The sequence below is a fragment of the Cydia splendana genome, chromosome 18, assembly GCF_910591565.1.
Source record: "Cydia splendana chromosome 18, ilCydSple1.2, whole genome shotgun sequence".
Classification (NCBI taxonomy): Eukaryota; Metazoa; Arthropoda; class Insecta; order Lepidoptera; family Tortricidae; genus Cydia; species Cydia splendana.
Window position 1 is genome coordinate 3,504,226 of NC_085977.1, and position 27,275 is coordinate 3,531,500.

Below are 27,275 nucleotides of genomic sequence, written 5' to 3' on the forward strand. Positions count from 1 at the left end.
AAGTTTAAGAGACCAAAATGTCATATAAAGTTTTCTGGGTTCGGCCCGTAGATAATGTCATTTGCCATTTTTTCGAAAACACTTTAGTTGAGATATCATATGAATAAGCTAATTCCTAGCTGGATCTCCTAATTTAAGAGGATAATATTAGTAACAAAATCGCGAGCTTATGGTTAATATGTTTAAGATATTCGAACATAGCGTAGCTCTAAAGCACATAGGTAATATTTGACCACTTTCAAACAAACATCACATCTAGCAGTATGCTTTAAAATTTAGAGTCTTAATTCACCTCACTAAAGTCTTGGAAAATGTCAGCTTTCTAGCACTATCGATCACTGAGCTAAGCCGCGGACGAATATAAAAGGAAATGGCGAAACTATAATTAATTATAATTTAAGCACGAGCAAAACACCTATTAAAATACGGTTTCCTCAAACGTACGCGTAATATTACTGTAGGTATATTTATAAATGCAAAACCGGATCTGACTGACCACTCTGACCAGTTACAATAACACAACTGACATCTACACATCTACAATACTACTCTTTGATCTACACTCGAATATAAATTAAGTGTAGATTATAATAAAGTATAATAAAATGAATGGCAAAGTCAGTATTTTATGTGTACATTGTGTACTCATTTGGTTCAGTTGGACTCCCTCTTACACAGCAGCTATAAGTAAGTTGTGTAATTTATTTAAACTAGCTTCTGCCTTATTATTAGTTTTACTAATTTAATATAACAGTGTCAATACTACCTAGTCCTAAAAATAAATTATATCTATAATACTATAAATAAATTATATCTATGTATACTATATTGTATGTTGATGTTATGATCTGCGTAAAGGATGACTCACGTTAGACCGAGCCATGTCCGGGCTGGAGCGTCCGGCGCTTCGTTTTTTATGGAAAGCATGACGTGATCACCTGTCACTGTCATAGAAAACTAAGCGCCGGAAGCTCCGGCCCGGACACGGCCCGTCCTTAAGCCTCACCTTAAAGGGCATATTAGAACGATCTGGTCACTGGACCCTTTCTCCTAAGACAGTGGAAGGTGGTTATTTACCTGTCGCACAGCAGCAAGATATCAGAAAGAAACCGATAGATTTAATAACCACTAGATAAAACACTAATCGTTGCAGGAAACTGTAGCGATTGCACTAGTCTCAACGCATGTGCTGCCGCCGTGACAGCAACAGAAAACCTCTCAGCTTGCGCGGCAAAGCTGCCATCTTGCGTTCCAGGGATTGAGTTACAAATGGTTGATCAGCTCTCGAGCAACGCCTGCGGGCTCGACGATGCTGGGTTTAGAATGGTTAGTGTTTTATTAAATATTAGCGACCCGCTTTGGCTTCGCACGGGTTAACAAATTATACACCTAAACCTTCCTCAAGAATCACTCTATTGATTGGTGAAAACCGCATGAAAATCCGTTCAGTAGTTTTTGACTTAAATGTTAATATATTTTTCCTTTTTTTAGAACGCAGATGTCGCTAACAGTGACGTTGTCACAGTTGCAATGACTAAATTCGCGTTGATTGACGGATGGTCAGCTGGCTGAATTGGTAACGCATTGCCGGCCATCCAAGGATGTGGGTTCGAGTCCCACGTTGGCCAGAGTTGATGTGATGATCGTTGATTTTTTCATTGTGATTGGCATCTGTATTTACAATTTAGTTTTTGAATTTATCGCAAACAATCATACAAACACACAAACAGACAGACGCGGTGGGGGACTGTTTTATAAGGTGTAGTGATAAAAGTACGGTTAGCATAGCGTATAAAAAAACGCGTCAAAAGTATCTGCCACCAAAAACAAGTATTCCAACATGCAGTTATAGTTCCCGTTTGATTTTGGACTCAAACTCCTCACCAGCTTTTAAGTTAGCATGACATAAAAACATAATTATAATTTAATGATTTCCAGATGTGTTGCGCCGAGCTGACAGCTGGAGTAGAGAGCGTATTAGCGTCCGTCGACCATCCGAACCGACGCTTGTTACCGGATGACTGTGGTATCGGAGAGGAGGGCGATATTAGTTACCGAATATCAGGAGGTATATATTACGTCTACATCTTTAAAAAAAATCCTGGCGCTTCTTTCCGCCGTATCTCATTAAGTGTTAAGCATATTGCTATACCCTTACAGGGTTCATGTGGAACTGTACTAAGTATTTTTTTTAAACTGTATACTAATATGAGTGCAATAAACAATTCTGATTCTGATCGCTCTACGCGACAACATTTCCATCTTTATCACTTAGATCAGGGCTCTCCAAACCCCGGCCCGCCGACAGCGGTCCAATCTGGCCTGCGGGAGCCAGGCTCCAGGTGTTCAGCCCTAACAGCAGCAACCAGATACACCCCCCCTGACTTAGATGGTTGGCAGGATTGAATGGAATGGAATGAATGAATGGAATGAGAAATGAACTGTCGCCCGCGGTATTTTCGGACCAATACCTTCAAGAAAAGAGCGTACTCCCATTTTATAGGCCGGCAACCCACTTGCAACCCGTTTGGTATTGCAAGTGTTACGGGCGACGATAATTGCTTACCGTCAGTCGATTGATCTGCTCGTTTGCCATCTATATCATATTCATATATAACTTTCACAATCCAGTCTAAAATGTCACGCCATTTATTGACTTCAGTACCAGATCAGTAGCAGCTTCAACTGAACTAAGCGTTCTCAGAGGGACTAGGTCGATTAGTCTATATTATCCTTTATTATCGATTTATATTTAATTACGTACTTAGACACGTTTATTGTTTTTAGGGGTCCCAGTTTTAGGACTCAACGACTATCCTTGGATGATCTTCATTTCTTACCAGACTCGTGAGTTTTCAAGAAGTTTTATTACTAAGTAATGACTAATGAGTCTAATGGTACCTATAATTATAACGATCCGAGCGTTTCTTCCAAATCACTTTCATTGAACACATTTTATAGTCAGAAGTTATAGTTAGTCAGAAGTTAGAAGTTAGAAGTTAAGTTTATTTGGTAGAGTTCAACCACATTAAATCCATGCCAAGATACCATTGTCGATGTCATATTTAGCATGGTCGGTAAGTAATCAAAAATGTCATGTACTTTTAATAGGTAGCCAATTCATCAAAAAAGTGTCGACCAAAGTGAGACGTAACCCAACCAAACACTTGCATGACTTATAATCCGTATTTTAGAGGCAGGACCCATATTCCAATGCGGTGGTAGCCTGATAAACGACCGCTACGTGCTGACCGCGGCTCACTGTCTCTCCAGAAAGGACGCGCTCAGTGTGAGAGTACGAGAGTACGATGTGGAGACTACAGGGCCCCCAACTGTGAGTTAAATGCGTCTTTCCGATGCGGTGGTAGTCTGACGCTACGTGTTGACCACGGCTCACTGTCTCTCCAGCAAGGACGCGTTCAGTGTAAGGGTACGAGAGTACGATGTGGACATTATAGGGCCCCCAACTGTAAGTAACATTTATGATATGAATGAATGATACTTACGCCGTTGCGATCCTCGAAACAGAATGAAACTGTAGACCGATAATACGTATACCGATAATAACGTTTTTGTTTGAAGCTAGCAATTTTGACACTGACATATCTAATCCATATCGTATCTAGACGTAATATTTGACTTATCTTAAAGTTAGAATCGGGCTGATACAATTTAGTGTATTTTTAACATGTTGGAGTCTCTTGGAAGTTTTATACTTAATATTGTATGGTTGATGATTAAAAAAATATGGTCGCTAATCAATTTTAGGACACTAACTTCCCAAAATTCTTGTTATTTCAGGATATACCCATAGAAGAGGCCATTCCGCATCCGGGATACCGCCGTAAACCGGTCATTACAGATGACATCGGACTCCTGAGGCTGAAAAATCCTGTAAACTTATATTCCAGTATGTACTTCATGCCCTTAGAGCATTTATTTTAGTTCTAGTTGAACATCACTTGTTTGAAGGCCTGTCCAGACGAGAACAATATTTCGCCAATCTGATTAAATTGTCCGATCAAATCCGGTGGTGCGGACGTAAACGCCAATTTGGCCACTTTCACCAATTGTGTCGCTTAACTTCAAACTCGGGTCAATCCATTCGATCCTCTCAGCAAATATCTACTCTATTACCTTCTCTTAATACTATAATCGCATAATCTGACAGATGGATTTACCCGAGTTTGAAGTTAAGCGACTCAATTTTAAATTTATGGTGATATTTCAGCGCTCTAAATAAAAAAAATGCCCCCAAACGCGAATACTAGCGTCACAAATTGGTATTCTTGCGTCCGTACCCCGTTTTATCGGTCATAATCGGCGGTTGAATTCGGCGAGCCAAATTGGAGTTTGCGTCCGCACGGCCTGATTTGATCGGACAATTTAATCAGATTAGCGAAAAATTGTCCCCGTCTGGACACGCCTTAATAGAGCCTATATTGTATGATCACAGGAGTTTCACAAAACCCCCTGTTTCTGGAAGGCCTTTAACTTGGGCTATGCAAGGAAGGATAATACCTAAATTGACTAAAGCATGCAAAAGAAAGTCTGCAAAGTCAGTGCAAAAAATCTACGATAACTTAGAATGAAGAGGTATTCTATTTAGCCTGGCATTAATTGTAAAACGGTATAAGATAAGGACTAAGTAAAGAAGATAGCAAAAGTGATTTATGCTACTTTTTTGTGTGCTACTTTTGCTGAAGACTGTCCTCATTGAAAATGTTTGTTTTTCTAATAGAGAACGCTGGCACAATTTGCCTGCCAGTGACCCGCGACTTGCAGAACCAGGATATAATCGCACTGAACGCCACCATCGCACAAAGGAGGAAAGCGGAGGAAAACTACGAATCAGCGACGCTGCTCTATGCCGATGTATCTTTATATGGTGTCGAGTATTGCCGGGAACAATACAATAAGTAAGTATCCAGAGAAATTCCAAACTATCGCGTCCAAAGCGGTTTTCGCAGGTCCCATAGGAACAGTAGAAACTAGCTATATAAAAAACCGGTCAAGTGCGAGTGGCGTTTCGAAATTTTGTGTGATGATATGTAATTAATGGATGACCCTTAATAATGTACCTACACGGTGGCTAAAAAATAACTGCATTCCCGTTGCCAGGGAGGTTTTAGGATTATACTGAGCAATTTATACTAAGGGACCAACCCCGAAATCGCGAAAAAAAAATTTACCCTCCCATATAAAATGGACCAGCCAAAATGTATGAAACAGCCAAATTTTTTTTCGCGTTTTCGGGATTGGTCCCGTAGTGAAAGTTGCTCAGTATAATCCCAAAACCTCCCTAGTAACGGGAATGTAGTTATTTTTTAGCCACCCTGTATACAACATTGTAATGTTGTTTTTTATTTGAATAAATGTTGAAGTTTTTTTTTCAGAAACAGAAAGCATGGCGAGGAAGACAAGATGATCAACAAGATCTGCTCCGACTCCAACAGCAAGGGTGCTTGTCGAGGGGTCTCCGGAGGCCCCTTGATGGTGTGGGGTCCTTTTGGGGACCACAAGCGCTTTATCCAGTACGGACTTGTGTCGTATGGACCAAACCGTTGCGGCACCCTTTTACCTGAAGTGTACACCGATGTTACGAAATATATGATGTGGATTTTAAATACAATTAGACCTTGACCCTGACTTGACACGGGGATTTGGCAGAGCAGACCACGTCGGCGATGGCGAGACGAGCTAGAAAATAGGTTTTATCTAACTTGTCTCGCCATAGCGCCTCGTAAATTTGAAAACATAAATGACTTTATTTACATGTTTATTTTAGAATAGAAATATTATAAATATTTTTATTTGTGAGCACAAAACATTAAAGAAAATTATACAAGCAGAGTAACATAAAAAAGAAGAAAGTGCCACGAAATGGTCTTACCTCTGCTAGTGACTTCCAGCGCTGATTTTTCGATTTTTTTCCGAATTTCTTTGTAGAATGAAAATGTTGTATGAATGTTGGCTTGAAATTACAAGGAGTTTATACTTAGATATTATTTTAAAATAAATGTAAATAAATAATTATTTCTCTAAATGTTGTATGTATTATTGTACATATACTGACACTTTCATCTGCAATCAGCTCATAAATTAGAGGGAGCGTACCTAATACGTGCAGGGGATCAATTCTTTCCGTGCAGTCTCGTGTTTTGGCCTGAAATTTACAACAACAAATAAATACATGCTTTTTTAGACTGTTAGGAGACAAACTGTAAAATAGACCAATACTTATGTGTATAATTTAATAAAGTACCTACACCATTACTGTTTTAACAATAGCTAGAAGTCTGGCTAGCCAAATTTTGTTGACAGATATTTCCTTGTTGTATCACCAATTGTCTATGATTTTTAAAAAAGTTCAAAGTCTGTTGTCAATTTATGTCATTCATTCAAATTGTTTGCGGTTTATACGGCGTTTATTTTAAATAATATTAATAATTACTATACTTACCTACCGAGTGAGGTCCGCAAACTATTATTTAAGCACGTAAATAATTACGACAATATGAGAAGTCGACGTGAAGCGTGGAATAACGAAAAACTGCAATGTTTACAAGTCGTAAACAATTTAGTAGGTTGGTGCTCTATTAATATTTTGATACTTTAAGTACTAGTATTACTTTAAGTATTAGTAGTTGTAGTATTTGCCTATAACTTTGATTAAGTAAGTAGGTACATGAATTTATTAATACCTGAATCTCATAAACAGGACAAGTGTGTAAAGAAACGGATAAACTAGAAGTTCTGGAAAGTATCAATAAAATCAAAACTTTGGAACGTAAACATTGTTTGTCGTTGACTGTACTTTAAATAGTAGAAATTATGTGAGCTGACTTTGAGTGCACGTCAACGTATATTTAACTTATTTCCTTAGGTACCTTACGTGTGCACAGAAAATCAAAAATATTTTCTAGTATCAAAACTCTAATTCCTACTACACAAAGTGTGACCAGCCCAAGATATTTTGAAATTCCCGCCAAATATTTATTTGTGTAATATTTCAATAGCCAGACTCTATTGAGCCATTAACAAAATCGTGTTTATAAATAATTCATTACCTCCCCCATCATCCATCCAAAGTCTAACGCTATTCTGATTTACGGTTTTATCGTATTCAAAATCCACACCATGTACTTGATGGTGTAGACTTCAGGAAATGGCGTGTCGCAACGGTTTGGTTCGTATGACACGTTACGTCACGGTTACAGTCCCCAGACCGATCCCACACCATTAAAGCGGCTCCGGAGAACCCAATCCAAACTATGGAAGACGGATTGGGCCCATGTTTTTACTCAATTTAAGAATACTTTAAAAACTGGACAGTAAAATAGACCATCAACTTAATATGTAGGTATAATTTAATAAAGTTAATTTATTAAGTTATTAACAAAATTGTGTTTAATAAATAATTCATTTCCTTCCTCGCCATCTTTGTACCTGGATGCTGTTAAGCAATAATGTGTCAACCCACATTAATTTTTCAATAAGATGTAAATTTTTGCTATACTCCATCCACCTATGGTTTTATCGTGTTCAAAATCCATGCCATGTACTTGGTGACGTCAGTGTACACTTCAGGAAAAAGGGTGGTGCAACGGTTTGGTCCGTACGACACGATGCCATACTGGATAAATCGATCACGGTCCCCAAATCGATCCCACAACATTAAAGGGGCCCCGGAGTACACTTGACATGAGCCCTTGCTACTGGAGTCAGTGCAGATCTTGTTACTCATGTCATCTTCGCCATGTTTTCTGTTTCTGAAATAGGAAATATTATTATGTTATGCCTTAGAACATTTAATAACTGGAGTCGCCTTTAAGAGCTTACCCCTCTGCCGAAAAACTTGCACAATTGTGCAAACTTTTGTATGGACTGACATGGCTATTTGTACGTTACGTAGAAATCATGTAAAAATAGCAATACATTTGACGTCCCCCCCCGTCCCCGTCCCCCCCCCCCCCGCAAAAATCGGCAGACTGTTTCGTAAAGAAAATGACAGCGATGACATCTCCAGTTACTATATATATCCTCTTTAGTGTTATGCCTGTTGTCTGCCTCTATCTTTAATTAATCGTTTTTCTTTAAGCTGTATCTTTATCTGAGGTGTGCTAATAAATAAGTTACTCAATATTACCTGTCATACTGCTCCTGGCAGTACTGAGCAGTGTATATGGACACGTTGATATAGAGCAGTGTTGCTGATTCGTAGCTTTTCTCCAAGTTCTCCATGTGGGCGACGGTAGCTGGCTGCCCGACTATATTGCGGTGTCGCATGGACCGGGTCACTGGCAGGCAAACTGTGCCAGCGTTGTCTATAAAAAAAGAAAAGAATAACGTTTATTTAAAACAAAGAGAGTAAGCACTACAAATGTGGCTTTGGGAAGGGCACTTATGCACATGGAGCGTAAAGACTTTTAATAGGGATGGAACGCCACTAATCTTTCTGTAAATACAAAATTAAATGTGACGCTCGAAAGTAAAAAGGGTAAAAAAGATAAACGCTTTTCTCTAGGTTTTTAAAATGACACATCATTTTGGAGAACATGAGTAACATACTGAATAACAGATTAACAGGATTTTTCAGCCTCAGGAGTCCGATGTCATTTCTAATGACTGGTTTGCTGAACCCTGGATGAGGAATAGCTTCTTCTATGAGTATATCCTGAAATAAGAGAAATTTTTTGAAGTTAATTTACTGAACATAATTGAAAGTATAATCTTATCGTGATTATCTGGTAAATTACTGTAAATAGACCAAGTACCTATAGATATTTCATCGTAGAAATAAGCTACGCTACACACGCAACAACACTAGTCATGAACGATCATGACTATCAGCGCCTTTTTGAATTATCACTCTTCTCCTTATTATATTGTTCAATACAATACATAAGTTGGTGTTCAACAGAAGGCCCTTTTGGGCATGATATCACGATCATCACACCTGCAGCTAGCATTGAGGAACTTACGAATGAAGAAGAGATCCTCATACTCTATATTAATAAAGTCAGTCAGTCAGTCATACCTGTATACTAGCTTCACATCCGAACGAACCTCCCTGGCAGTCCGTGTCGCCATAAACTCGTATCTTCACGCCGACCACCTCCCAGCCTGAGAGACAGTGGGCCGCGGTCAACACGTAACGCTCATTGATGAGGCTACCAGCGCATTGGAACGGAGTACCCTTAGCTGTAATAAAGGGTTAGGGATTGTTTAGTCTCTTGGAGACCCTGGAATTCACCCAACAGCCTACTTGTAATCCCAATAATTTCCTTAGTTTCTTTAAGAAAGCGAATGCTCTGTTCAATCCATCACGAGAGAAAATTAGGGAATATAGGTATTAATCCGGTTTCCTTCCAAAACATCGGTTAGCCTTCATCGAAAAGCGATTGATAAATAACAAATAATATTTTGTAAATACCTAGTTCCCAGAATTTATTTGTTACGTACAAATTAATTCTGGGAACCTAGTACGTGGCAGGGTTTAAACCCGCGTCCTTCGCTTTGAAAGTCGAATTAACTAGTTCATCAACGCTTTATTTCGGTACTTCTTAGTTCTTCATAATATCTTAGTGCAAACTCACATGTTTTATAGGATATGAATACCATCCATGGATACACGTACAGCCCGAGCACAGGGACCCCTATAAGTAAAAAAACAGTTACAAAGTAGGATTAACCTTTTAACCGCCGTAGACTGATATATAAGACAAACAAAATCGGGCTTATTTCACCGCGGTCTGATAAATAAGACAAAACTTCGTGTAACTTCGTACCGCCGGCGACACGAGCACGCTTGATGAAAAATTCTATGGCGGTTAAAAGGTTAATAATAAGTTTAATGGTTTTCACGCCCGCTATCAGCTCAGAACAACAAATATGTACATATCAACTTTACCGCCTGCGATTCTGTCTGCATAACCATCTTCCTCACCGATGCCACAGTTATCCGGTAACAGGAGAACGTTTGGATGATAATGAAGGGTGTTCATTGCGGTTTCCACTCCAGGGCGTGTAGCAAACGTGCCAATCGTTAACGCTCTCTCTCTCTCTCTTTCTCTATCACTCTTCCATACTAATGCGACAGTGGCAGTTAAGTTTCGATCGCTACGGAGCGTAAATGATTGCACTTTGGCTACGCACCTAGCTGTCAGGTTAGCGCAACATAATTATGTTCATATCAACTTTACCGCCTGCGATTCTGTCTGCATAACCATCTTCCTCCCCGATGCCACAGTTATCCGGTAACAGGAGAACGTTTGGATGATAATGAAGGGTGTTGGCCATTGTGGTTTCCACTCCAGGGCGTGTAGCCAACGTGCTACGAAGCGTAAACGATTGCACGTTGGCTACGCACCCAGCTGTCAGCTTAGCGCAACATAATTATGTACATATCAACTTTACCGCCTGCGATTCTGTCTGCATAACCATCTTCCTCACCGATGCCACAGTTATCCGGTAACAGGAGAACGTTTGGATGGTAAACAAGGTAGTTGGCCATTGTAGTTTCCACTTCAGGGCGTGTAGCCAACGTGCTACGGAGCGTAAACGATTGCACGTTGGCTACGCACCCAGCTGTCAGCTTAGCGCAACATAATTATGTACATATCAACTTTACCGCCTGCGATTCTGTCTGCATAACCATCTTCCTCCCCGATGCCACAGTTATCCGGTAACAGGAGAACGTTTGGATGGTAATCAAGGTAGTTGGCCATTGCGGTTTCCACTCCATCTGTCAGCTTAGCGCAGCATACCTGGAAATTATAGGCAATTTTAATAACAAAACTTCAGTGAGGCACAGACACACGTAGAAGACACAGAAAATTGCTCGACATATTATATCGAGAAGTTTCAATGGAGCACGCAGACTTCGGGCGACAGCTCTCCGCGACCGATTGTTTGGCAATCTGCGACTTAAATGAGTGATTCGTTTAATTAATGTATTCAATTTTAGACAACATGGAAAAATAATACCATGAACCGTAGGTGCCTTAGAGGGTAATTGAAAAAAATATAAGTACAGAAAAGTATGTATCACACTATGCGTCAAAACGTATTACCTACGTATTTTTCAAGGCTTAGTAACGACGTATAATGCCCCGTTATTGCACATGGAAAACACATACCGTCGGGTTTACATGAGGCAAGCCGTTTGCTTGGTTTCCATCGTCGTAGTATAAAAAAATACCAAATTCAACTAACCTTCCGTACTAAGGCATCGTCTAACCCGCAGTCGGCGCTCTGAAGCTCAGTGTACAGAGCCATGCCTGTGGCTATCACGGCAGCGGTACATGATTTGTAGCCAATGCAATCGCTACAGTTTTCTGCAATGTATTTAAATAATAAGTACCCTAATATAATTCAGTGCGATCGCTAGTTTTCTGCAATGTATTTAAATAATAGGTACCCTAATATATTCAGTGCGCGAATCATGGTGCAAAGACGAAGTGTGTACCCGTCCGTAGCGCAAATTTTGGCGCGAATAAAATAAAACTCTACTATCATGTGATTGTTATAGCCTTTTCATTAATTCGAGGTTCGTGTCCGTTTACGCATGGTGCCTAACGGCCCTTTGCGATATTGAGATATAATAATCTTACTTATCTTTCTTGAGGAACTACTAGCTGACAACACACAACAAGGAAAAGGACTCCATATTCATCGCAAAATAGCATCACAGGAAATATTGACACATAACACGACACACATTGTTTACTTATCATAAACTTGCTATCAATGATATTTAAATGATTAACTATAAGCCATAAATGTTAAAACTTACTTCTTATAACTACTGTGTACACTCGATCACAATTAAACCAAATAACAATACATATAAAAGTAACTTTGGCGCGCATTTTCTTAATAAGTAGCGGTGCGTCGTGTCGGTCGTCTTATTGGAACTGGTTGGTATCTGATCCGGTTTTCAGTGTATAAATATAGTCATGTATATAATATGACATTGGCAAGGCAGGCAGGAATTCCGCATTGGTAAAGTATTTAGAGCGTTACAATCTTATATATTGCAAATAACCAGTACGGCTTTCGCCGTGGAAAGTCGACCGAAGACGCGGTCTCTGAGCTAACTGGATTTATAACTTGCTAACTAGATGAGAGACGTAGGTGCATGGGTATATTTCTAGACCTCTCCAAGGCATTTGATACTGTGTCAATCCCGATATTATTGCATAAATTGGAAAGCATGGGTGTTCGCGGAACTACGCTTGACTTGTTTAAAGACTATCTGTCTAAACGCTCCCAATCTGTAAAGATCAACAACTACGTCAGTAGAGAAGAAACCATAAGCTATGGAGTCCCGCAGGGTAGCATCTTGGGCCCCACGCTGTTCCAAATTTACATAAACCAATTATACCAGATGTCCCTCGATAACTGTAAAATTATAGCCTACGCCGATGACACGGCCTTACTCTTCCATGGATCTGATTGGGCTGAAATGAGCACGCACGCAGAAAAACGCCTATATTCCGTAATGCAATGGCTTAAGGCCAATCAACTCACTCTCAATCTAGAAAAAACGAAATGTATCCCTTTCGCAATTGCTAGCCCGTCACTACCTCCACCTCCCTTTACCATAAAGAGCCATATTTGCCAGTCTCCCTCACCTAACTGTCTTTGCGTCTCCCGCGCCCAAGCCTCCACTATTAAATACATAGGTGTAATGATTGATCAAAAATTAGACTGGCACACTCATATCGACTGTTTGACTTCCCGTGTTAGAAAACTCATGTTCGTCTTTAAATAAATACGTCACTCTGCTGATTTCAAGACCTTAATGATAGCGTATACGTCCCTGTGTCAATCACTCGTCACCTACTGTATTCCGGTATGGGGGGCCGCCGGCAAAACAACTATGCTAAAGTTGGAGCGCGCTCAGCGTGCCGTACTTTAAAGGTTGCTACGTCAAAACCGTACCACATCCGACAACACAACTGTACGAGGTATGTAGTGTTCTGTTTGTTAGGCAGCTGTACCTACATCCTTCGTACCATTTTACGTAGACACCGTCATCTTCCTTTTTCCATCTCCGTTTTGTTTTAATATATAACATCTAGACTCTAAATAAATTAAAATTATTGAAATATGTGTATTAATAAAATAATTACTTATGTTATTTAATATTACGAAACGTTTTATTCTAGACTCTTTACATTTCCCCTTTCTATCTTAGTAGTATTTATTTTTATTTTTACTTCTTATGTTCCTTTAGTACTTAAGTTTATAAAATAACCTGCACCACTTTCCTCGGAGGAATCGCTGAATCCTGAGTCACAGGCTTTGTCCTAGTTCAGGAAACAGAGGCTCTTTATATGTTGAATGTTTCATTGATGGCAAGGTTAAGGTCACATGTCTAACATTTAAACAATCGTTTATAAACACTATGCTGAAGAAAGTGTATGATATCAAGCATGGAGAATATGGAGATGCTCAAAGCTCTCCCGCGTCCACCAAGTTGGCAATCATGCTCCGTGGACATAAAAGGCGACTTTCTCGTAGCATGCCGTACGTGCCGACCAGATTTTCAACTAACAATGAAACTCAGGTGTATGTACAATGAAACAAGTCTTTCGCTTTTAGATATTTCAGCAATCTTATAATGATATGTCGGAAACCTGTTAAATAACCAATTTCAGCCTACCACTATTTTCTCCTTTCCTTTCTCATTAATTGATTGAAAGCATATATGTATTAATGTCACTTATTTATTACACCGTTTCAATGTTTATTAACGATGTTTCATGGTAGGCTATAATTATTACATTTGTTTGTTGTAAAAATTAGAGTGTTTCATTGAAAACATGCATAAGTACACAATGAAACAAAACTCATTTTTCAAAAAAAGGTTTATAATACAGAAACTGTTAAAGATAAGTAAAAACTAAGAATGCCATACGATAGCCAAAGAAATTGTTTATCTTCGTACGGAATGTCACACTCATAACTTTAAAAACACCAGAGATAGAAAGGCTTGAATTTTTAGTGTTTCATTGATCAACAAGTTACCCTACCTACACCATTACTGTTTTTTAACAATACCTATTTAGCCATTAACAAAATCGTGTTTATAAATAATGCATTACCTTCCCCACTTTCCTTCCAAAGTCTAACGCTATTCTATTTGACGGTTTTATCGTGTTCAACATCCACACCATGTACTGGGTGAAGTCAGTGTACATCTCAGGAAGAAGGGTTCCGCACCCATTTGGTCCGTACGACTCGATGCCATAACTGGATAAATCGTTTACGGTCCCCAAAACGATCCCACACCATGGGGCCCCGGAGAACCCAATCCAATCTATGGATCATGGAACGGACCCATGTTTTTACTCAATTTCAGAATACTATAAAAATTGGACCGTAAAATAGACCATCAACTTATGTATAAATTAATAAAGTTTATTTATTAAGCCATTCACAAAATCGTGTTTATAAATAATTCATTTCCTTCCTCGCTATCCTTTTACCTATGGTTTTATCGTGTTCAAAATCCACACCATGTACTTGGTGACGTCAGTGTACTCTTTAGGGGCAAAAATGCTGCCGCACACACTTGCTCTGCGCGACACGATGCCATACTGGATAAATCGTTTACGGTCCCCAAATTGATCCCACACCATTAAAGGGGCTCCGGCGAACCCTATACAGGGACCCTCGTCGTTGGCGATAGCGCAGATCTTGTTGATCATGTCTTCTTCGCCGCGTTTTGTGACTCTGAAAAAAAGGACATCACATTATATTTTTACTCCAGAATGAATCCTCATGGACCCTCTAATTTACAGGGTAGGAATGTCATTTTCGTAAGGCTCAATGTGCCATACATTTTACACTCCATTTCAATGGGATGGGAACCTAGTTCATAAATCAAATAATATTGCATTTATTAAACTGAAGTAGATGTCATAAAATGTAATTAGTAATTACCCACAATTTTAATTTTATGGATATGTATGTCTGAATTAAATAAATTAATTGAATTGAGTAATCTATATATTTATTATCTATCTTCTATATATATATATATATATATATATATATATATATAAATGCACGTGTCCTGACTAGGGCTTGCAATCCGGATATCCGGATAATCGTTTTATCCCGGATATCCGTCCAATTTACTATCCGGATTTAGATGAGTTTGATATCCGGATAAAACGAATAATTCGAATACCATTTATGACAATAATATCATTCAAATTTTTAAGAAAACTATTTCAAAAACGTTGAAAATTATAACGTAAACGATGTCGGTTGATTTATTTATTTATTTAGATACATTTTTACGGTATAAAAACTGATTATTTAAGTATTTCTCCTTGATTGTCGTCTACTCCCTTATTTTTTTAATATTTGGGAACAATCTTGTCGATCCGTAAAACGTACAAAGTAATTTTGAATGTACTTGTACCGTGTTCCTATCAAACGCGCTGCGCTGCATTCTTGTTAGCGTCTGAATACGTTATTAATAACGTGCGAAAATAACTAAAATGGGTCCAACGGAGGAAAACTTCGGTTGATATTGAACTGCCGACCATTTGAATAAATCTGTAATGAAAGCCTTGATTGACCTTAAATGCAATGTAATATCTCAGCAGTTAGAAGACGTAATCGATTCTATATACATATCATCAAAACCACGGCCAGTACCATATGTCAATAAGACGCCAATTTCTTAACTGAAGAAGAGTTTGACCATAATTATATAATTCATGGTTGTAAAATTTTAATGAATTAAACGTCAAATATCTTGTGATCATCTGAAGTCACTTAAGAAATTAATTTCGTAGCACAGGCTGCCAATATTAAGCGGAGGGTTGAAGTATCTCCATAAACTAAAGCCTGACCAGGAATATATGATCATTGTCAAGAGGGCGCTATTATTCTCATTTATATGGCAACAGTTCAGTATAGTCTGAACAATGTGGATTGGCAACTCGTTATTTTGACTTACATACTTTTACTCACTCTAATCATAATCAGTATCCAAATATTCGGTGTTCACATTTTTTTATTGTCGGTTTTTACCGTATAAAATTCATGTATTTTCTTACGCGTCACACATAGGTCAAAATTACCTTACATAGGGTCTGCTACATTGTCAATGAATAAAATTGATCGTCTCCAAAGCCCATAGCAAAGAGAATAGAGTGTATAGAGAGTTATTGTCATAGTAAATTTTGTAGTCACTGTAAATTTATTGCCATCTATCGACACAAGATTAAAACTAAAAATGAAAATCTATGTTATGTATATCTTTGCCCATAGTACCTAAATATTTTTCAAACACATCTTTGTTACTGTACTTAAGTATTTCCTCGCTTATGTATAACATAACACTACAATAATCAAGTCGTAATAACCAGACTATAATGACATTTTGATTTGTTTACCTGTCAGCTCTGATGTTAATTTGGAAATGTTTCGTAGCGAAATAGTTTAATTTCCCGAACGGTTCTTTTCCAGCAGTTTATTATTTACATTATTTACAATGTTTCGCTCTTAATTATGTATAGTTTCGGCCATTTTTTGTCATTTATTATTTAATATTAAACACTTAAGTATTATTCAAGTAAACCGCCACAATGACACTGACAACAGTGACAACCTATCATTAAAATTATTGCCAGTGTAAGAAATTAGTTCCAATGAAATTCCGCAACATGGCGCATGATCATATATTGATGGTCAGGCTTTACATATATATTGTTATAAAATAAAATTTGCCAAAGGTTGATTGTCATGTCACAGTAAAGCTTCAGAGAAAAAATTTACCAAGTGAAATTCGTACAATAAAATTTCGACGAAAAGGTAGAACTCCTAAAAATACCTTAGCATTTGCTGTTACGCAACCTTTTATACGTAAAATTTGATTCTATTACATTTTTTATAAAATTCGTGTGAGTTTTGTTAAATAAAAAGCAAGTATTCGAATTATCCGTTTTATCCGAATATCCGGATACTAAAATTATAAATATTCGAAATATCCGGATACAAAAAATGGTCGGATAATGCAAGCCCTAGTCCTGACTGATTGACTGACTGACTCATCAACGCAGAGCCGAAACTACAAATGCTAGAAAGTTGAAATTTGCACACTAGGTTGCATTTATAAAGTGTACAAGAGCTAAGAAGCAATTTTGTAAAATTCAACCCCTAAGGGGGTTAAAAAGGGGATGAAAGGTTGTATGGGGTACAAGTTTTATTTTAAGCTAGGAATTTGAAACTTCGTAAAAAGGTATTACAAGAAAACTAAATTCAGCCTTTTTGACAGTTCATCCCCCAAGGTGGTGAAAAAGGGGTTGAAATGTTGTATGGAGACCAAATATTTTTTTGAGTGTGGGACTTGCCTTTGTATAAGGGCATATTATTAGAATACAAGAAAAGTAATTTCAGCGTTTTAAAAAATTCATCCCTTAAAAGGGTTAAAAAGGGGTTGAAAGTTTGTACCGAAAACAAACTTTTTTTTTTACTGCGGGACTTGAATCGTTGTATAAAGGCATATTATAACATAACATACCATAATTTATTTAAACTGATAAATCTTTATTGAACAACAACATAAGTATAAAATAATAATAAAATAATCTAATTAAAATTAAAACTACCTACAAAACTAAAACTACTACTTAAAAAAGGGAAACTAAAAATCTATATCTAAAGAGGGCCCCTGGGGCATAGTACCGAAGATACTGGCAAGCATTTCCTCGCTGAATTGCAACGCTTATTCCGCTTATTCGCTGAGCGAGGAAGCTGCCAGCTCTTTTGTCCCCAGTGACCTCAACCAGCCGTTTGGCCAAATATGTAAATAAATTTTGAGCTCCCGGACCCCACGGATCGAGGGTCTCGACACCGAAAGGAACAAAGTTGTAATTGGCGTCGAGACCCCCGTATTTCCGCCTCTTGAGGGTCTCTGCAGCTTCGGCAGCACATAATTTATTTAAAGACAAGTAAAGTAAATTCAGTGTTTTTAAAAATTATTCCCCTAAAATAGTTAAAAAGGGGTTAAAAGTTTGTATAGGGTTCGAATTTTATTTTAAAGCTTACTTCAAACTTCGTAAATGGGTAGTAGTATAGGTAGGTAGTATTTAGTAGGTTTTATTAAATAGTGGATTTAAAAATCTTCCAGGGGTTTTGAGAGTGAGAGGGATTATATCGAGAACAATTTTATTCAGTTTATTGAAACTACTTAGCCAGGTTGTGAAATACAAATCTCATGCATTGTATAATAATGAACAAATCATTAACCGTCCCTACTGCTATCTTTTGCTGCATAATATTCTAAGCGAATGTATAATATATAACCACCAATATACTAATCCACGCGTACGAAGTCGCGGGCAACAGCTAGTACTAAATATATACACTAAATGATACTAAATAAATGAATAAATGACAAAGCCCTCTAATGCGTGAAACTTGATTCGAATTAGCGCCTACGTTTCAGTTTCGGCGCATCCGTTTCAATTTCTCGAATATAGGCAATCTTTGGAACGGCTGTATCTTGTGGTAAAATCACATACATCTAAGGTTCTACAATTCTTGAAATGTTTCCCAGTAACATCTTGCTTCGAGAGAAAATTCGAAATCAAAGGCTAAAAGAAAAATCGACTACACGAGTTAGTTGCTCAATATTACCTGTTGTACAGCTCCCGGCAGTACTGGTTATTGTATATGGACACGTTGACATAGAGCAGTGTGGCTGACTCGTAGCTTTTCTCCGAGTCCTCCCTGTGAACGACCGTAGCTGGCTGCCCGACTATATTGCGGTTTCGCATGGACGGGGTCACTGGCAAGCAAATTGTGCCATCGTCGTCTACAATAAAAGAAAAGAAAAACGTTTACTTACTAGAATACAGAGAGGTTATTCCCACTAGTTACTGACCGAGTTGTTACCAGTGGTAACTACTGGGAATAATTCCCAGTAGTTACGACCAAAATTTTGTTAGAGTTAAATACTAATAAAGACAGTATAAATAGTATAGTATAAATATAGGGTGATTTTGAATTACCTAATAAAATCACTTGAAAAATAATCTAAATGGATTATTAAAATTATCCTTACATATATTATAGTTTTTGTACTAGTATCGGTTAAACTGTTTCAATATTTTTGGTCACTTTTAATTATTTATTAAATCACTCTATATTTATACTATACTAATTATAGTAATTATACTGTTTTTATTAGTATTTAACTCTAACAAAGTTTTGATTAAACTGAGTTGGTGGTAACTAGTGGGAATAACCTGCAAAGAGAGTAAGCAGTACAAATGTGGCTTTCCATCATTCCATCATCAATAGAAGTATTCTTATGCATATGGAGCATAATGACTCTTTATAAATACAAAATTAAATGTGACGCTCAAAAGTAGAAAGGGTGAAAAATGCTTTCTCTAGGGTTTTGAAATGACACACATCATTTTAGAGAGCATAAGAAACATACTGAATAATAGATTCACAGGATTCTCCAGCCTCAGCAATCCGATGTCATTTATAATGACTGGTTTGCGGTCGTAAATGTGGTAACCTGGATGAGTAATAGCTTCTTCTATGAGTATATCCTGAAATAAGAGAAAAATTGAGAAGTTATTTAGTGAACTTTAAAAGTATAATTATATCGTGGTTGTCGTGTTAACAGACCACGTATAGGTATTGTACCGTAGGGATAAAGCTACACACGCAACAAGTCATGAACGATCATGACTATAAGCGCCTTTTGAATTATGAAAATAGGTCTATTTTCCTTATAATATGACGTAAGACATATCAAATTATAAGGTGAATAGCTCACCCCCGCCGACCTCTGATTTAGAATCTTCCCCTAATTATATTGTTCAGTTCAGAAATTATAATGTCATAATCAACAATCATCACACCATAGGTACTCTATTTATCCGTGTGTGATCCCATTCATTCATCAATCGTTTTATTTGCCTCTAAAGATTGCAATTGTTGATAGATAAGACCAATCGAAACGTATAGTATGGACATATTCACGTTACCTACTTTTCATAGCATCTATCATCCAGATATACTTTTTCTTTTCGTTTGGCATTTGTTGATATAAAACATTCGGTGATGCACTTTCTCGTTTGCCAAGACTGCCTGGACTAACTCATTCGATTTAGAATCGTATCTCAACTTATAGATTTATATATATTAATATTAAAAGTCAATCTCGTGAGTCATTATTTGTACCTGTATACTAGCTTCACATCCGAACGAAGCTCCCTGGCAGTCCAAGTCCTCATAAACTCGTATCCTCACACTGAACACGTCCCGGTCTGAGAGACAGTGGGCCGCGGTCAACACGTAACGCTCATTGATGAGGCTACCAGCGCACAGGAATTGAATACCCTCAGCTGGAATAAAGAGTTAAAGATTGTTCAGTCTCTTGGAGAAACGGGTCCTAATCCCTTAAAATTCCTTAGTTCCTTTACGAAAGTGAATGCTCTGTTCAATCCAAACACGAGAGGAAATTAGGCAATAGGTATAGGTATTCATCCGGTTTCCTTATAAAACATCGGTTAGCCTTCATCAAAGAGCGATTAGTAAATAACAAATATTGTGTAAATACCTAAGTTCCCAGAACTCATCTTAGCGGGGTTTGAACCCCGCGACCTTCGCTTTGAAAGTTGAATTACCACTAGTTCATCAACGCTTAGTTCGGTACTTCTTCATAATATTTAGTGCAAAACTCACGTGTTTTATAGGATATGAAGACCATCCATGGATACTCGTACAGCCCCAGCACCGGAACCCCTATAAACAAACGGTTACAAAGTCGGTTTAATAAGTTTAAAGGTTTCCACGCCAGCTGTTAGCTCAGAACATCAAATATGTTCATATAAACCACGATTCTGTCTGCATAACCATCTTCCTCCCCCATGCCACAATTAGCCGGCAACAGTAGAATGTTCGGATGGTAATGAAGGGTCAATACAACTGAGCTGACAGCTAGAGTGGAAACCATATTGGCCAATGCCAACAAATATGTTCATAAAAACTTTACCGCCTGCGATTTTGTCTGCATAACCATCTTCCTCCCCGATGCCACAGTTATCCGGTAACAGAAGAACGCTTGGATGGTAATGAAGGGTGTTCGCCATTGCAGTTTCCACTCCAGCTGTCAGCTTGGCACAGCATATCTGCGACATATAGGCAACATAACATGGGAAAACAATACTATGAACCGTAATATTGTTTTTTCACAATAAAGACGAAAACCAGATAATTATTAGAAAAACGTAAAGAGCAGTTATTTATTGACACAATTTATATTTAATAAATCGAATTGAACTAAAATAAGTAGGTGATTTGACCGTGACGTCACTTGTGCAGTTTTCATTACTACATAGTATAAAAATTAAGTTAAAAAAAGTTTTAAGTTAAACGGTTTTATGTTAGTCAGAAAGTGTACCAAAAACTAGAAAATAAAAATTATTATACTAATCGGAGTCCCATATACTATCCATGTTCCTTTCTGGACAGTAATCATGCAAGGCGGGAAGCAAATGTAGTCTTCTCGAGTCGGATTCTAAACGCCACTTTTCGACACTAGGTCAGTGGATTAAGTATTAATCGGATTTTTTTTCTTAGACTACAATAAAAACGTGGGGCGTTAGTATTTAAAAATATTGAGGAAGATCAAAAATATATTCAATGCAATGTGGAGCTTTCTGAGGTAGGTATGAAGTACGTAAAATTATATTTTAATGTTTTCTAGCGATATTTTATTCTGACGCCCCACGCTTTTATTTTAGTCTAAGAAAAAAAAATCGATTAATACTTAATCCACTGACCTAGTGTCGAAAATTGGCGTTTAGAATCCGACTCAAGAAGACTACATTTGCTTCCCGTCTTGCATGATTACTGTCCAGAAAGGAACATGGATAGTATATAGGACTCCGATTAGTATAATAATTTTTATTTTCTAGTTTTTGGTACAATTTCTAACTAACATAAAACCGTTTAACTTAAAACTTTTTTAACTTGATTTATCTCTTTATTTATTTTTCATCTCAAGTTAGGTTATTTATAATATGAATATAAAAGTAAAATATAAAAACAATTACAAAACGATAAAAAATACATATAAACACATTATAAAAAACCTAACCTAGGGTGCCGCCAGCAGCGGGGCAAGGCCCAAGCTACCGGTGGTTAGGGCCGCAGAGAGAGGAACCGGCGGACTATCCGCGCCGTGTCCAAGATCACCGCCTTCTGCATCTGACCCTTGATCCAACCACCTAGCGAGAGTCTCTCAAGATGTTGGTCGAGACTCTTCGCTATTAGACCGTTCACTGAAACGACTATCGGGACAATGATCGTCGAATCAACATCCCACATGGCGGTTATCTCGTGACTTGATTTTATTTTTAAGTTTTTAGTAGCATTACGAGTAAAAACACACATTCGATTGCACTTCCGCTGCAAGATGACAATAGTTATTTGTTTTGCTAGGGGGCAAACTTGGATTTGATTTACAGTTTGTGTTTTCTTCGCGTTGGTGTAGTAAAAAAAAGGGGTTAGGCTGTATCAGGAACACAGCCGCAATGGTTTGCGTGAACGTGGTGAGAACAGCTATTATTATAGCAGCTCCGCGTAGGGCCGAAGGTCCGAAGCGTCCGGCAGGTTAGTGCTTGGTTAGTGCTCAAACAGAGAACAATGGTTCAAGCGTCTTAATTACGAAGGCCGAAGGCCAAGCTCCGCGTAGGGCCGAAGGTCCGAAGCGTCCGGCAGGTTAGTGCCCAAACACAGAATGGATGGAAGTTAGTGTTTAAACACAGAACAAAAGTACAAGTGGCTTAATTGCGAAGACCGAAGGTCGTACTCCGCGTAGGGCCGAAGGCCCGAAGCGTCCGAAGGCCCGAAGCGTCTGGGAGGTTAGTCCTTAAACACGGAACTTAAGTTTCTTCGGCGCCCTCATACTAAAATGATTACTTGGGACTTCGCATATTTTCCAAGCTAGGGGTTATATAGTGTGGGCAGGCCACCTTGCATCATCACGACTGAGGAGTTGGAGGTCATTTTTAAATGCAAATACCTCAAATCCCAATACTTCAAATCCTACTTTGAAACCAGAACTTTATTATTCTTGGTGGTTAAGGCAGGCAGTAACCCTGCAGCATCAGAACTGATGAGTTGGGAGGACAATATTAAACGTAAATGGCTCTACCTAAAACTTAAAGCACTACTTTAAAATTGACACGTTCTCCAACCGGTCGGTTATGCCAGGCAGTAACCTTGCATCATCACGATTGAGGAGTTGGAGGTCATTATTAAATGCAAGCGCCCCTGCCCAATACTTTAAATCCTACTTTAAAATCAGAATTTTCTCAATCCCGGCGGTTAAGGCAGGCAGTAACCGTGGAGCATCAAAACTGAAGAGTTGGAGGTCAGTAATAAGTCACTAAGGATTTGTTTACAATATACATTCGATGGTGCCTATCGTTTTAACAGTTCGAAAAACGAAACTGATTTGACTAGTAGTAAAGTAGCCTTCGAAGGTAATTTTCCTATTGAAACAAATATAAGTGTAGATACATCTTACCCTGATTCCTGTAGAGTGTAGGGTGTCTTTAGGAAGATTCGACATAGATATATTCTGCTGTGGAATATGCTTCGGTTACCTGCCCAGAAATTACAGTATGATGTCCTACGTATTTTTAAAGGCTTGATAACATGTATGACACCTCGGTTATTGCACAGCGCCGCATCCACATCAGGGCTAAAACCGCGAAAATCGAAATTCGCAAATTGCGGGCATTTTTCTCTGTCACTCTAAAATAGTGTCCGACCGAAACATGTTTTTTTGCCGAAACCGAAACCGAAACCGAATGTTCGGCTTTGGCTCTAGTTTCGGCCGAAACCGAAACCGAAACTTTTGTAGACTTGTTAAAATCGTTGAATAAATGACATAAAACCGCTTTTACACACATATTATGGGGCTGTCAACACCCAATGTCCTTGTAATTGATGTTACTTAAGTAGTTTTTTAAGAAAATGACTATAGTTTGACCAAGATAATTCTGCAACGATTTTGATAACACACGCAGTGCAAGTGTTATTTTAAACGTCAAACCTTCTATGAAATTATGACGTATAAATAACATTTGCACTAGTAGCACTGCGTATGCTATCAAAATCATTGCAGAATTTTCTTGGTCTAGCTAACTGTATTCATTCACCAGTCAAGGTAACATGTACACCCACAAACACAGGGCGTGTACAGGGTCAACCAAAACCGCGAGCGCAGCGAGCGCGAAATTTTTTGTTAACAATATCGCAAGGCCGGGTACCGATCTTCACCTGGGCCTAAAAGTCCGAAGTGCCCCAGTGAGGCGAACTTTCATGCGAAGTCAAAGCCGTTTCTGGCTTCAGGATAAGTAGTTGAGCACAGACTCCAACCAATGTCTATTGTATTAAAAAGCGCAGGCCAAGCATGGCGCAGCGAGGCCAAAGGCTAAGCTGAAGGACATGTGGAACACAAACCAAAATGGTAAATTGAGGTAAAAAGTGAGGCTACGGTCGAGCATTCGTATGAAAAACTGTACTGGGGACACTTTGAAGGGTTTTTTATCGTTTTTTTTTTATTAATTATTAAAATTCATTTATTGCAAGCTAATTTTGCTCATATTTTACATTATTTACATTTAGATAACACAACATTAATAAAATTAGGTTTAAATATATTCTACTAAGATTAACATTAATTTTAATCAATATTCAGCTGTTCAGTCTCGCAAAATATTAACTATTGAGAAAATCAACCTTGCGGCACTAGTTGAGCGTAGCCTTTAGCCTCGCTTAAAATTTGCCATTAGAGGTATAGTTCGTCAAACCAATTTGTCAGTCAGTAAGAACCAGGAAAACTATACTCATCTTTTTCTTTTGGGTGCTAGTACTAGTCTAAGACAAAGATAGTATGATTCTCTCTGTCTATGATTGAAATGAGACAGTCTTTTGACAAACCCTATGGTTTCATAGGAAAATGACTGAATAAGTGAGTGCATGAATAATAGCGAAAAAGACATCGTTCGACTCGGGCCGAGCTGATACTCGGCCAACGGCTACGTGAGGCAGTGCTATCTCATTCACTCCAATACAATTTAGACAGTGTGCGCGTTGTAGGTATTGACAGCCTCTTAAGACTGCGTCGACCGTCCAGTGGCGCCCTCATTACTGGAATTGTGTTTTATAATAAACCAATTAATTTCTGTACCTATAAATGAATCAGTTTATGTAGGTATTAATATTGTTGTCCAACTTATTCCCCAACTTTTGGTCTTTGTCCGAAGTACCATTTCGTAAGTTTCGGCCCGGCCGAAAGGTTCGGCCGTTTTTTGGCCGAAACCGAAACTACAGCCGAAACATGATTTTTTGGCCGAAACTGGCCGAAACCGAAACCGAACCTTCGGTCGGACACTACTCTAAATACGTCTTCATTGGAGTAATTTGCGAATTTCGGTTTCCACGGTAGCCCCTCAGGCTACAGCTTTACATCAGCCGGGCCACATATTATGTTCGTTCCGCTTTCGTATATACAAGACCTAATTAAACTCACCTTCCGACCCTTCCGTAGCAAGGTATCGTCTAACCCGCAGTCGGCGTTCTGAAGCTGGGTGAGCAGAGCCATGTCTGTGGCTACCACGGCAGCGGTACATGATTTGTAGTCAATGCAATCGCTACAGTTATCTGCAATGTATTTTAAATAATAAGCACTGAATGTATACATAGGTACATTCAGTGCTTGAATCATGGTGCAAAAACGAAGAAGTGTGTACCCACCCGTACCGCAAATTTAGGCGCGAATTTAAAAAAAACTACTATCATGTGATTGTTATAGCCTCTTCATTATAGGGTATTTGACTACTAGTCAAATTTCTTTCTTTAGGACCTACTGGGTGGTCTAGGTGGCAACACACAACAGGGAAAAAGACTCATCATATTCATCGCAATACAGTATCACAGGAAATATTGGCACATAACACAACTTTGTTTTGTTGTCATAAACTTGCTATCAATGCCATTTAAATTATTAACTTTTAATCATAAATGTTTAATCTTAAAACTTACTTTTAATAACTACTGTGGTCACTCGATCACAAATAAACCAAATAAACACACACACAAAAGTAACTTTGACGCGCATTTTCTTATAAGTTAGGTAGCGGTGTGTCGTGTCAGTATCGTCTTAATAATATGGAACTGGTTAGCGTATGATCCGGTTTAAAGTTTATAAATACATACATGTAAGCATGGTATAATAATATTTATTAGACTATGCATGTAAGAACATGTGATATGACATGGGCAAGGCAGGTATTGATGTTCGAATTGTATGATGGTAATCTGCAAACACTAAGGTAAAAAACATGTAACCTAAACTAATAAATTTTAAATAATATGGAGGCCACTTTTGGGGGGTAATTGAGAAAATTAAAAAATATTTTTTTGTTCAAACATATCAAATGAAAGAGCCCATTATAGGAATCTCAAATATATTTTTTTTTATAATTTTAGGTTAAATAGTTCAAGAAATTAGGCAAAACATTACCATTTCTCCCCCCCCCCCCCCTTTTATCTCCGAAACTACTGGGTCTAAAATTTTGAAAATAATACACAAAATAGTTCTTTACCTATTATAGATGACAGGAAAACCTATTAGAAATGTGCAGTCAAGCGTGAGTCGGACTTAAATGTTCGGAACCCTTGGCACGCGAGTCAGACTCGCACTAGGCCGGTTTTTAGGGTTCCGTGGACCAATCATGTTAAAATTTGGCGCATATATGTAAATTTGTGACACAAAGATGGACGTGTAACGTAAATAATTGAATTTTAAATATGGAGGCCATTTTTGGGGGGTAAATGTGAAAATTAAAAAATAAAGCTTTTCAAACTACAGCACGTCCGCTTTTCGTGGCAGCTTCCGATATGCTGCAACGAAATGTTGGAACAATTTACCGCCACCAATCAAAAGCTGCAAATCCGTTATCTCTTTTAAGTGCAACCTAAAACAGTATTTACTCGCAACCCAACAAAGTTTATAACCAGTTATATAGTTGGTCAACCAGATCTTGTCAGTAGAAAAAGGCGGCAAATTTGAAAAATGTAGGCGCGAAGGGATATCGTTTCATAGAAAATTTGAATTTCGCGCCTTTTTCTACTGACAAGATTTGCTTGACCATCTATAACTAAGCGGACATATTCAAAAAAACAAAAAAAAAAACATATTTGTG

The 27,275-nt window shown here is 38.1% G+C and overlaps 3 protein-coding genes and 1 long non-coding RNA gene across 4 annotated transcripts; 1 reads left to right on the plus strand and 3 right to left on the minus strand.

The window, feature by feature from the left end:
* The first annotated feature begins 539 nt into the window (after positions 1-539).
* On the plus strand, positions 540-5,927 carry LOC134799193 (CLIP domain-containing serine protease B4-like). Its single transcript, XM_063771584.1, has 8 exons — positions 540-687; positions 1,154-1,326; positions 1,939-2,068; positions 2,788-2,847; positions 3,195-3,334; positions 3,802-3,910; positions 4,742-4,919; positions 5,397-5,927. Exons 1-8 carry the CDS (start codon positions 606-608, stop codon positions 5,641-5,643), a joined length of 1,119 nt encoding a protein of 372 aa, XP_063627654.1. The 5' UTR covers positions 540-605; the 3' UTR covers positions 5,644-5,927.
* Positions 5,928-7,028: 1,101 nt separating this feature from the next.
* Positions 7,029-9,394, minus strand: LOC134799685 (melanization protease 1-like). The gene is made up of 7 exons (XM_063772124.1): positions 9,379-9,394; positions 9,041-9,204; positions 8,572-8,677; positions 8,150-8,327; positions 7,529-7,772; positions 7,414-7,449; positions 7,029-7,054 (listed from the first exon to the last, which is right to left on the minus strand). The coding sequence occupies exons 1-5, from the start codon at positions 9,392-9,394 to the stop codon at positions 7,529-7,531; spliced, it is 708 nt and encodes a 235-aa protein (XP_063628194.1). The 3' UTR covers positions 7,029-7,054; positions 7,414-7,449.
* A 206-nt stretch (positions 9,395-9,600) lies between these two features.
* On the minus strand, positions 9,601-11,896 carry LOC134799195 (uncharacterized). The gene is made up of 4 exons (XR_010145354.1): positions 11,798-11,896; positions 11,218-11,339; positions 10,420-10,769; positions 9,601-9,659 (listed from the first exon to the last, which is right to left on the minus strand). It is a non-coding gene; the product is annotated as an uncharacterized LOC134799195 (long non-coding RNA).
* A 2,494-nt stretch (positions 11,897-14,390) lies between these two features.
* On the minus strand, positions 14,391-26,221 carry LOC134799196 (CLIP domain-containing serine protease HP8-like). The gene is made up of 8 exons (XM_063771585.1): positions 26,113-26,221; positions 25,601-25,731; positions 21,047-21,182; positions 20,737-20,796; positions 20,233-20,396; positions 19,478-19,595; positions 18,670-18,847; positions 14,391-14,745 (listed from the first exon to the last, which is right to left on the minus strand). The coding sequence occupies exons 1-8, from the start codon at positions 26,186-26,188 to the stop codon at positions 14,499-14,501; spliced, it is 1,110 nt and encodes a 369-aa protein (XP_063627655.1). The 5' UTR covers positions 26,189-26,221; the 3' UTR covers positions 14,391-14,498.
* Between the last annotated feature and the right edge of the window lie 1,054 nt (positions 26,222-27,275).

Coding starts and splice junctions, on each gene's coding strand:
- LOC134799196 (XM_063771585.1), bottom strand. CDS start 26,188: ATGCGCGTCAAAGTTACTTTTGTGTGTGTGTTTATTTGGTTTATTTGT. Junction 20,797..21,046: donor TGCAGACAAAATCGCAGGCG/GTAAAGTTTTTA, acceptor GTTTGTTTATAG/GGGTTCCGGTGCTGGGGCTG. Junction 20,397..20,736: donor CTTCATATCCTATAAAACAC/GTGAGTTTTGCA, acceptor TCTTTATTCCAG/CTGAGGGTATTCAATTCCTG.
- LOC134799685 (XM_063772124.1), bottom strand. Junction 8,678..9,040: donor GATGTGAAGCTAGTATACAG/GTATGACTGACT, acceptor CTCTTATTTCAG/GATATACTCATAGAAGAAGC. Junction 8,328..8,571: donor TCCTGTTAATCTGTTATTCA/GTATGTTACTCA, acceptor CTTTTTTTATAG/ACAACGCTGGCACAGTTTGC.
- LOC134799193 (XM_063771584.1), top strand. CDS start 606: ATGAATGGCAAAGTCAGTATTTTATGTGTACATTGTGTACTCATTTGG. Junction 1,327..1,938: donor ACGATGCTGGGTTTAGAATG/GTTAGTGTTTTA, acceptor AATGATTTCCAG/ATGTGTTGCGCCGAGCTGAC. Junction 4,920..5,396: donor TGCCGGGAACAATACAATAA/GTAAGTATCCAG, acceptor TTTTTTTTTCAG/AAACAGAAAGCATGGCGAGG.